Raw genomic sequence first — 12,350 nt, forward strand, 5'->3', positions numbered from 1 at the left:
GTTGTTGTTGGTTTTTTTCCCCCCAACTCTTCTATTTTAAGATGTCTTTAACAAGTGGAGATGAACTAAAATCGGCGCTGCTACTTCAGTTTTTCATTTACTATGAAGCCTCTATATGATCTAGAAGGCTCTTCCTGTTTACAGTTTGCTCCTTGGAGGATATTTTAGGTGCTTATGATGTTTTGTAATGAAGGGAGCCTTTTGCACCTTTGTTGGGTGCTTTATGGTATCGAAAACAGTCTAGACAAGTACATAATTTGAATGCTATAGTAACATATAGTAAAAAGCATTAAGGTAAGGTACCCTACAAACACAGCCTTTGAGTGGCCGCAGCCTCTCCGCTCATTATTCACGGATTCCGGTGTATGGCAGTATCACAGAGTAGGCAAAGGTAAGGAAAATAGAAAAGGAGAAATATGTGAACGAGAGTGACAAGGAGGGAGGCAAGAGCTTCCTGTATTCTCAAGACAGGCAACTTCCTGGGGGTCTCAACAGGAGAAGCTGGTTGATGATCTGAAAGAATGCAAAGTGCCGTGTCTATGCAAGGTCGGAGAGTGATTTTGCTGCTGAGTAACTATGTAGCATTGGCAAAAAAAATTTATAGAACTCAGAGATTGTTCTGATGATTAAATATGGGTGGAAAACAACATAGAGCTTGGAACATTGTAAGAAGCCCATTAAGTATTAGTGTTCATGTGTAATAGTTCTCTCAGGAAGAAACACACCTATGACCACCATTTTTATGAGTCTTCATACTTAAGGCTCAGAATAGAAGGAGCAATGGCCATATCAAAACAGACAAATGAATAAATAAAGATTATACAATAAGCAAGGAATAAACAGTCTTTATTTTTTGCAACTAGTGGCGAAAGGAGGGATTATGACAGCTACCATTTCTGTAATGGCTTTGTGGCTCATTTACCACGCTCTAAAGACCATCAAATATTTTTAGGCATCTTCCATACTTGGTTAAACCTTAGAATATTGATCAAAACATTTTAGAATAAATACATCTTCCAAGCAGAGGCTAGAGAGCTCTAAGACAATCTATAAAACAGCAGGATTTCTTGCTAGGAGAAGTTCTAGGTGTCCTTAGTAAGTAGCGTTAAAAAGCTTTCTCACATCTTGGCTTTGAATCCCCTCTCTACTAATTCTAAGGTTGCCCTCAGCATCACCAAGGGTGGGGTGAGGGGTGAGGGGTGAGGGGTGAGGGGTGAGGGGTGAGGGGTGAGGGGTGAGGGGTGAGGTGGTGCTGCAGTACTTGCCATCACCTCAGAACCCTGTACTGGTTTTCTCCTTCCCAAACCGAGAACGTCTTTTTCTCTATCTTGCCTTTTTTTTTGCCTTTGATAGAATTTATCTAGTGAGTTAAATAGATACTGAAGGGTGAAGATTCTGCATCGTCTCAAGCAAAAAGCATCTATAATCTCATTATTCAATTTACTATCAACTGTAGGGTTTTATAGTTACTTTATAACAAGTTTAGAAAATAACTCTCTATTCCAATGCTTCTGAAAGTTTCTTTTTTTTAAAAATCACTATCATCATGAATCGATGTTAACATGATTTCAAGTATGTTTTAAGTGTCAATTGCTAGGACCACAGATTTTCTTCTGCTCAGCCTGTCATTATGTATTATATAAACTATTTTGTAAAATGTTGAATCATTCCTGTAGCCAGAGGATAAAACTTCCTTGGTCACAGTATAGATGTTTAAGAACACATTGCTGGATATATTTGGATTAATTTTGTTATGGATTTTTGCATCTAAGCTCAAACGCGATACTGAAGTTTTCTGTGTTCTGTTTTCAGAGATGATACTATGTAAGAACAGGATCTAGAATTAGGGGTGAGAGGGGATGGAGTCAGATAATGAATCCTGGGGAAATCGCACTCTGGAGACCAGCATCTGTCCAGCGCATAAGCTTATATACAGTGTTTGAGACAAGCTCAAGTCCAATCCTCGTCCAATCTTAACTCACCACACCATCACCATGCCCCAATGAAAGCCCTGCCTGATGAGGTAACTCAGAAGGAGTTGGGGTATCATCACCTGTGAGGACTTCCGTTAAGATGCGGAAGTGGTTCCCACCCTGCCCACGGTTCCTTTTTACTGGCTCACTGGTGTGTTGGGAGCCATTTTAGAACTAACGCCTCATGCAGCAGACAGATCAGGACTCTCTGAGGGGTCGCAGGAGCCTGTAGAGCCTTGCTCTCCATCCTTATTCCAAGGTTGCAGCCTGCCCCTCCCCCCTAGTAAAATCCATTAGGTTGTGGGCCTTTATCTTCAAAGAAGTATTAGATGAGACCAAGATAATTTCTTCAGCTTTTCTAAGAAAAGCTGAAATCTCACAGATTAAAGGGCCACAAAGATCAGTGGAAATAGTTTGTGAAGGACTTGAAGAAAAGACATGCAGAAAAGTACTGATATATAGTAAGGATACTACTGTATCCTCAGGTGTGTACACTGTCAGCTTGCATCAGAGTGGAAAGTGTTCAAGCCTTTTGGGGGATTGTAGGCTAGAAGAACAGTGAAGGATAGTACAATGTCAAGGCTATGGTTTTTTAAAAGTTATGGTATATTATTTTTAGTTTAGATGAGAAACATATCCAACTATAGATGATAAGAAGTGCTCATTTCTCACTATGGGGAACTGTGGTGTTTGTTTTTGGAAATGCAGGCTACCTTATTGAAACACTCCTCTTAGTGTGACAATGTATGTGCATAAACTGTCTGACCTGTTCAGTTTCCTGCACTGAGGTGTTGCTTTCTATACACAGCAGAATAGAGAAAACATCAGTTCAAGGGGTGTGAAGGGGCCAATGGACATGGAAAGCAGTTGGTGAGTTAAATCTTGGTCTGTAGGAACAAGACTGGGTGCTGGGGGACTAGTTAAATCGGTTATGTTAGAAGACATGATGAACTGTCCTAGAGTGTGGGTCCCAGGTCCTGCATATCTGAGTTTAACCAACTACAGATCATATTGCTTGGGGGGAGGGAAGCAATTATATGCACAGCTTTCCCCCCTTTACTGCCCAACCAATGATGTGTAACTATCATATAGCAGTTACATTGTTAGTGTCAGGAATCTGGACATGACTTAGAAAGTATACTGGATAATGGGAATGGGCTATCTACAATTACTTTCCATTTTTATATAAGGACCTAACTCTAGGTTGGAGTCATCAAGAGCTGAGCTATAGAGAAAGCAGCTAGCCAGCAACGTGTCCACAGAGATTGTAGGACATCACTCATAATGTAATGAGATAGGTGACACCATGACTACGGGGCCTCACTGTAACTTGAGTGTGAAATGTCCTCCAGAAGGTTGTGTGGTTGACACTCCATCCACAGACCCTGATGCTGTATGGGAAGGTATGAAGGGTTTGGGATAGTCTAACTGCTGGAAGTAAGTCATTAGGGGTGAGCCTTTGAAGATTAAGCCTGGTTCTGCTTGTAGCATGCATACCCTGCTTCCTGCTCTAGCTGCCCTAGGATGCAGTCTGCCACACACCTTTGTCAACATAGAACTGCCCTTGCTGAAATCACCCTCTGGAAACATGAGCCAAAATAACTCTTAAGTTTCTGTCAGACATTTTGTCATGGCAGAGGAGAAGGTAATAAAGATCTTAGTACTATTTGTGCTTGAAGCAAGCACAAAAACACACTCCATAGCTTAAAGGAGTTGAGACTTCTGGCAGACATTAGTGAGTATCCATCGATCATGGAATTGCCCCCTCACATGGATAGATCTGATCAAGTGCAAGGGTCACAGGTGAATCACAAGCACGAGGCTGACGTAGCTCATACCATTAAATTCATTTGATAATGGCTGCATGTCCCTCCAAAGTTAATATTAATACATTCAACCAAGATGTGAGTTATTTGAACATGGGGGTACTTGTTACCCTAGCAGGTGAACCTGCACATTTCGTTGCCTCATGAGATTTCAGGCAAGTGGTTCTCATATACAAAGATCCTAGAAAGATCTCTGGCAACAGTTGCACTTAAGGATGCTCTTCAATCTCTGTGGTTGCACAGGTCAATTTAAATCTTCTATACAATATGGAAGTCAGGTAAAACAATGGAAGACTATCGAATCAGAACAAATGTTAGAGTTAGGGTTTACAAAGAAAGCAGGCAGGAGCTGGAGACAGAGCAATGGTAAAGAACACCGGCTACTCTTCCAGAGGACCTGGGTTTGAGTCTCTGAATACACATGATGGTTCACATCCATCTGTAACTCCAGTTCCAGAGGATCTGATGTACTTTCCTGGCCTCTACAATCACCAGGCAGGCATATGGTGTACATACATACATGCAAGAAAAGTCATACATATAAATTTTTAAAAAAGATTTATCTGATATAGACAGAAATCAGAAATACTGTTTAGGCAACCTGATGAGGTGAGGCTGTGAAGCCCAACACTGACATAGCTGACTATAAAATGTACTGCCACAAGGGACAAATGAAGTGCATTCTGGGAAGTCCTTAAGCAGCTTCCCAAAGCAAGAGACTTCTTTCAGATGTGGGGCTAGGAAGGACAGTGGGGAGCAGAAGACACAAGGCAGGTCAGAATTTTATATTTATGTCTTTGTTTACAACAAGGATGCCATGTCTTCAAATGGTACTTAACATTTTTAAATGTCTAGGGATATACTGTTTTAAAAATATTTAAAAATATATAACATAAGAAAAATGAGATAGAATACATTTTAGAGAGTCCCTCTGAATAAATACCATTCTGAAACACAGACACTATACTCACTCTCACAGGTACACAATGGATCCATTTAAAAATTAAATCAGGATATTTGCAGACTGAGAGACACAGCCACAGCTCAGACGAGTGTCTAGTGATGAGACCTCATCACTTCTGAGAAGCTACATCTGTTTGGCTATATGTAGCCAACCACGACATGAGACTATCACTACTGTTACTTTGGTAATCTAACTCCTTGTTTCATCCTTAGACAATGTGGATATCTAAAAATGGAAAAAGCCTTAATCTGTCCATATATTTATCTACAAAACATCAAAATGAAAATATCTAGAGACTCAAGCATCTCTATACTTGTCAAAATGTTTGTGGTGCTGACAACACAAACTGCAGAGCCTATTTCTATACCAACTCATCAACTGTGAACTGTACATTTAAGAACTGATTTATTAAACTTGCTAGGCAGCCAAACAAATATTGACATGATGCATCATCACGATATGCTCTCAATAACAGCTTTTACATTTCAAATGAGTTTTGCCAGAGAATCAGAGATTTTTGTCCAAAACTGGCTATTTGTCAACCTTGGCTGTTCTTTTGTATTTAACAAGATCAAAACTTTATGCAAAAAAAAAAATCAGACAACAGGGCCACAAACCTTTTCAAATGACTGTTACATAAATGAATATTCTCACTGAAATGGAGAATAGAAATGATAAAATTTTCAAGGCAAGTAACTGGTAACTGTGGGAACTATGGATATGCTAATCAAATACTGATGATGAAGCAGAAATAGTTGCAATTTTCAAAGTTTTCATGTTTGTTTGCTTTATAAAGTACTTGTTATTGGCAATTAAAATTTGAAACCCAGTTTTGGCAATTTGTCTTAGTCACTGTTCTATTGCTGTGAAGTGACACCATGACTAAACCAACTCTTACAGGAGAAAGCATTTACTCCAGGGTTGCTTACAATTTCAGAGGTTTGGTCCATTATCATGGTGGAAAACATGGTGGCTTGCAGTAGGCATGGTGCTGTTGAGTAGTTGAGAGCTACAGCCTGATCCACAGGTAGAAGGTGAGTGAAAGGCTGAGAGCATGAGAGAGACTGGGTCTGGCGTAGGCTTTAAGAACCTCACAACACAACCTAGTGACCACAAGTCACACTTCCTTGTTCTTCTTAAATAGTGCCTGGTGACTAAGCATTTGAATATCTGAGCCTGTGAGGGCCATTCTTATTCAAACCATGATATTGATATTGGACTTATAAAACTCATAGTTTGAGACAAATAATTCTGGGTTTAATAACTCTTCCACAAAAAAGAGGTGACTCAAGTCCTAATTTGGCTTGGAAGCAGAGAGGCTTCTTATCTTCAGAACATGGGTTTCCTGGACTCACAGATGGGAAAGTGAAGGCAGGGACATGTAAGAATAGGTATGGCACAGCAGAGGACTAAACAGCTTCTGTCACAAGGTACAGCTGCAGAAGTAAACCATGAGAGCAGCAGGCACAGCTGCCCATGCACAAACTCCAGCCCAGGAAGGCTTCTTGGACAGATGGTAGACTCTGAGCAGAGCCTGGGTTAGTAGAACTCCAGACAGTTCCTGTCACTGTTTTTCTAAGCATCTTTGTGTTTACAGGCAGTCTTGCAGCACAACCCAGGCTGCCTTTGATCTTGCAGCCCTACTGCTGGGATTATGTGTGTCCATTTCCATCCATATCACACTATGTATTCAAAGGATTGTCAATCATTACTATACATTTTCAGCGTGCTGAGGAACTTGTTTCATTTTTTAAAATGTACAATTCAATGCAAATTAGTAATTTGCAGAAAGCAGATACAAAGATTTCTCCAATTATATGAACCCTCAAAGGCAAAGCCTGGCTCAAAGGCCAAGGTACATTCTTCCTAATCCTCCCAGTGAGTGGAAACCACTTAGCACCTGTTCAACAAGTTATATGTTACATCATCTTCACATTTGAAGTTCAGAAGACTTTTACCAATTTTTTCTAATTTTATGAATACATAAGTGTTGTTTGCAAGTATGTGAACATTTATAGAACCCTGAAGAGGGCAATGAATACCATGGAAATGGAGTGTAAGCTACTATTTGGGTTTTTGGAACAAAACCTTGGTCCTCTGAAAGACCAGGAGGCACTCTTAACCACTGAGCCATTTGTCTGGCCCTAGTTCAACAGATCTTAAAGATAACTATGCACATAATTTTACCTAGCTTTATAAATAGCCTTGGGAACAGTAAGTGCCTAGAACTATTCCTTATAGTATTTCGATGCTTCCAATGTACAAATGTTTGGAGATATGTTTGCCCAATGTCTCTTGGGCAAAGACATATAGTAGCTTAAAATGTTTTTACATATGTGTGTGCATATGTGTGTGTGTGTGTGTGTAATAATGTGAATGTGAAGGTCATTTCTCTCCTTCCACCATGCAGGTCCCAGGGATGGAACTCAGGTTATTGGAAGAGAACACCTTTATTGGCTGCACCAACTCCCTTGGACTTATTTATATATACTTTCTTCAAATAGCAACCAAACCTAAGAAATTAGCCAAAATCCGGATTGTAAAGACAGTTTTCCAGCAGTGACTACATCTCAGCATCTTTTATCTTTGTGTTCTATCAGATGACTCCAGAATCAAGCAGATTAAAGGAATGCCCAAGATTCCAGGGTACTTTGACCTTCGCCTTAGTCCTGCTTTCAAGGGTGGAAAGGCTGTTGTGGTGCTAATACTCAAGCAGCACGTGCAGCCCCCAGACCTGCTTACAAGGTCCTCATGCTTGAGTGGGAACACTTGGGATGACTTCAGAAGTCAGTAGTTCTAATTTCCTAGCTTCACTCTGGACACCACTCAGGACTGGGACCACCAGAAGTTCTCTTATTCCATATAAAGGACTGACATTTAGAAATATACATTTATTTTTCATGACTTACCTTGTATCTTTGCATTCACAAAAAGAGTATAAATAATCTGGCTCAATAGGTATGAAGCCTGATAGTAAAATATAGGTAGCCATGATTTACAGTGTAACAAAATGTATTTTCCTAAGGTATTAATTATGGACATTTAAATTAAATACCATGCCTAAAACATTCTGCATAAAGAACTTATAGGTCACATTTATTTAATAACAAATTATCTAGTTTCTGAGTAAAATATTTTCAAGACTATGTATTTTCAAATCAAAAAACTGTTGTTAGGTAAATCATTTCATATTGTAGGACTGTATAAACATTACTGACAAGCAGAATTTTGTGCAAAGGAGAATGTAAGAAGCTTAATAGTAAGCAAAATTAGGTGGCAAATAAAAACTATCTGGTTACCAGAAGCCTAATATTATAAGGAATAAGGTCTCTGGGCACTAGGCATAAACATAAAACCCCAGCAAACACAAGCTGCATATTGCTACATAATTCAGAACCCCAGAACATGCTCCACAAACCTGTGGACAATTCCTTCATCTACTAAGATAGCCCCTCAGATGGCAAGCCTTAATTACCTTACAAGCTCCCCATCTCCCAATAGGGCCTGCAGTAGGGACTATGAGACACAAGATAAAAATTGGTCCTGAAGACATTATTCATGAATTCAGTAAGTATTTATTGAGAACCTGTAGCTCTAGTTCTAGGGAACATGTGACAAACCCTCACCTCCAAAGAGCTCACCCACTAAAGCAGAGCTGCTTAGCTCTCAGTCACTGTCAGCATTTAATTCATCCTGAAACACGTGCCAGACACGGACTTCCTGCATAAAGGCGGATAGTTATTGTGGGAGGGGACTGGCTCACATCTGGATGTCTACATAAGGATAGAGGAGGACTCTGGGGAGTTGGTAACCTCCTTCATTCTGAAGAAGAGTACTGGGCACAGAGTCCCAGCCCTGAAATCTTATGTAAATCCTTGTAGATTGCTACAGTGAGTTTTGATGTGTGTGCAGTTGCCTTCTGACCCCGTGCCCAGTACTCTTCTCCCTTTTACATTTTCCCAGCCCTGCTACAGCTATGTCCTCGGACTTCTCCTGCCTTTGGACACTGCCAGCCTCCTGATTCTCCCCACTTCCTCTGCTCTTCTGGGAAGAGCCTGGCTATCTTTGCTTCCCTGGTTCTTTATCCACTTGTGACTAATGCTAACAGCTTCTTTAAAGTTCCCTCTTCATTAAGGACACTCCATCAATGCTTCGGATCATCTCTGTAACAACACTTTTGGATGCTGCTCAAAAATAGAATCCTCAAAAAGAATGGTTTAATGATTTCTGACTTAAAACTTTATTATTTATCAAGGAATTCATAATATAGCTAAGGGTGCTTCTGTGGTAGTTCCCACCATGACACACTTGATTTCACAAGATCTCTCTTATCGAAGCTATGTGATGCACAACAGCAACTTATAATGGTGAGATCCCATAATTTAATGTTTGGTTTTATAAATTTAACTGTTCATTCAAATGCCTATTAAGTTCACCTAGAATTATAGAATTTAAAAATCTAACTAGGAGATGCTGGCAAGCCAAATAAATGCCTCTATGATCAATTATCCTTTTAAATTTCAAAATCAGAAAACACATCTGATTCTGTGTATTTTAATTTTGCAAACGTTCCTGAAAAGAATTAGCACTCATCCTCCAGTTTTGCTGTTTTTGTTTTAAAGCACAGTCCATTTGTCACAGAGGTACTCTCTCCCAGTGAGGCAGCAGTCACCATGGTGTGACCTGTGGTGTGGTACCTCCACTCAAAGGCATTCTCTCTTTCCATGAGAAAAATGAACAAGAAGGGACAAGCGTCAACTTGCCCTGTTCCGTGGATTCTTGGTGCTTTCATTGTATTGTGAATGCCTGATTTCAATGGTACACCACCAACAAATACCAGTATATATTCTGAAAGGCTGTGTATTCCAAGAAGCATATATTAGCAGCTTCCAACTCGGTCTCTAGGAATGATTCGCAGCTCTGAGCCATGCTTCAGAAAAACATTCCCTATACAAACAAACAAAAACATGAAGTCAGGCGTCTAAAGAGGAAAAATAACATTGTCACCCAGCAAACGATGCATCAATTTTCCATAAATAAACTTTCAATTTGAAGTATATACTCAAGAAGATTGATGGTGGTAACAAAAATCTGCAATTGTAAATTACTCTTCATTGGCTAGATTTGTGACTTTCAGTGATCTGTAATTGTTGTAAGTCAAAATCTTCCAAATACAATGGTTTAGAAGCCAAGTATTGTTCAAGAGTGAGGCTACATTAAATAGCACAGCTTCAAAGTATTACAGTTAGAATAGCAGCCCAAAGAATGCACTGGAGAACAGCAGTCTTCCCTCAGTTTAAGAGCACCTTTACTAATGTTAGGCACATTCCCCCTCCAGCAGGCCAGGATGCCAACATTTCATGCGGAGTTAGGCTCACACAGCTCCCCTGTGATAGCAGCCGTTGAGATGTCAGTGGCTGTAGCTGTTTAAAGGAATAGCAGCTAGCACTTTTTGTCACTTTCTGGATGCTAACCATGAAATATCCAGACTTAAAGCAATTCACTGACTACCTCAAAATCACTTTAAGAGGAGGGGCAGTCAGTACTTGGCAACACAGTCTCACCTTCAGACTTCTTTGTTATACACATTAATTAAACATTCTCAATTCCTAAAACATTATTAATCAGGCTTCCATTTATTTATAGTAAAAACCATAGAACATCAGCATATAAAAATGAAACCAATTATCAGTGAGTTACAAGGAGACTGCCACATAAGCTACACAGCTCTGTCTTCTGAAAAATCCTATCTAGTTGAAATGAATAAAATATCCAGTTTCAATGGGCACACAAGCAGACACTCACCAGCAGTCTGTGCAGGATTTATTCCTATTCCATCTGAAAAATAAATTATAAATCATGTAAGTCATTTCTAAAGCTAAAGCAATTTAACAGCAACAAGAGATTTGCCAGAATATTGCAGCTATGAGCACAGGCAAAGGCTGAGCAACTTCATTAACAGAACCCAGACAACAATCTCTTAGGTGAGTCACCTGTCTGAAGCCACCTCCCATGAGTATGTATTTATAAGCACCACAGGAGGAGACAAAAGATACAGCAGAGTTTTAGCAGAGCCACTGTATCTGGCATGAATTCCAGACTGACGGCACCTAAGCTTTGAAGTAGTCTTTTGTCACTGACTGTTATCTGAGGTTTTGGAGGTTACTCTTTTGAAGGATTCTCAGAGCTTTTTCATAACTTAGGCTGGAGACATGCCTGGCAAACCAAGAAGTCTGATATGACTGAGAATTGCTCAGGGGATGGGTCTTTTAAGACAACCTCTAGATCATATAAGAAGTTTTAGTGTGTGAAAATTAACTTGCTAAAGGTGCCTTTTGTGGAAGAGTAAAAAGAGCTTCTAGGAAGCTGTCAGCACTCAGTTAGTTCTTCAGAGGCTGATCCCCTGCGGTTGAGATGCCTGAGGACACAGTGGCTCTTTTCTTTGATCAATCATCCTGTGTAACCCAGAACACCAACAAATAGACCCTAAGTACAATGACTCATACTTTCTATAGAAGACAGTGGTTTTAATTCCATTTTACTAACATAGTAAACAGTGTCACTTCTTGCTTGAGAAAACAAACACCTTATGCCACTAGTCATTTCTGCTGTAGGGTAGCAGACAATCTCCAAGATGAGAGAGGCCACAGGTCATTTTGTTCATGTTCTAGTGACACTCTGAATGTTTTAATCATTTCTACTGGAAAATCTGTTAACTTTTCAGAAAGTTGGCCACTCTTCAATGTGACAACATGCAGAAGTAAGAAATCCAGTCATACCTAAATTATGCTGAGCTACTGCACCCGATCCCTCCCCCTGGGTGGAACCTCCTGCACGGGACACTTGCCATCGACAGTAATGCATACACAGAAGATAGACACATGCTCCTCTCACAGCTCATTCATGGTTTACTATCTCATAAGGCCAGTTCCACTGGAATTTCTACCAGTGCTCCAAGGTATTCAATTTTTAAAAACTGAATATATCTAAAGGGAAAAACATTGCAATTCTGCCATCCAGCATCCTATTAGTACATTTATTCATTATAGGCAAGTTACACTCCTACTTAACTTTCTATACTCTCAAGTGCTTTCTGATACAACACACACACACACACACACACACACACACACACACACTCCCAGGAAGCTGCTTGGAGTATTAACCTAGAGGGAGAGACAGATACACTAGATCACTCTGTAGCTTCCCAAGCAGCAGAGTCTTTATATACAGTGGCCTCCACGCAAGGTTTACCATTAATGTAATGCTTATATTAATATACACAAGGGGTTTTGGGGATTCAACTCACAATGCCTCCAGTGCTTAAGGTTTAAAGTGAATTCTTACCATTAGTAATAATTGCACTTGTAGCTGCAGGAACTTTAAACTAAAAGGGAGCAAAGAAAAAAAATGTCAATACATTCACAAGGAAACATGAAAGACAGAATAAGACTGCAGCCCGTATTATCACTCTAAAGTCTAAAATCCAACAGTCTGCAGCAGAAGCAACAACACCAGAGGAGCAGGGTTACTAGAGTATACAGCACAGTGTCAGAGCTTGGGTAGACACAGCCTGGGTGTGCACAC

At 40.0% G+C, this 12,350-nt stretch overlaps 1 protein-coding gene across 1 annotated transcript in view; it reads right to left on the reverse strand.

Annotated features, from left to right (window-relative positions):
* Window positions 1–8,318: 8,318 nt before the first annotated feature.
* Ufm1 (ubiquitin fold modifier 1) overlaps window positions 8,319–12,350 on the reverse strand; it is a 7,594-nt gene continuing 3,562 nt past the window's right edge. The window contains exons 4-6 of the mRNA XM_028763649.1: window positions 12,111–12,150; window positions 10,569–10,601; window positions 8,319–9,710 (exon numbers count right to left, since the gene is read on the reverse strand). Coding sequence (XP_028619482.1) covers window positions 9,643–9,710; window positions 10,569–10,601; window positions 12,111–12,150 — 141 coding nt within the window. The 3' untranslated portion in view covers window positions 8,319–9,642. The remainder of the gene's footprint in view (window positions 9,711–10,568; window positions 10,602–12,110; window positions 12,151–12,350) is intronic.

Source organism: Grammomys surdaster, unplaced genomic scaffold (genome assembly GCF_004785775.1).
Source record: "Grammomys surdaster isolate TR1022 unplaced genomic scaffold, NIH_TR_1.0 139, whole genome shotgun sequence".
Classification (NCBI taxonomy): domain Eukaryota; kingdom Metazoa; phylum Chordata; class Mammalia; order Rodentia; family Muridae; genus Grammomys; species Grammomys surdaster.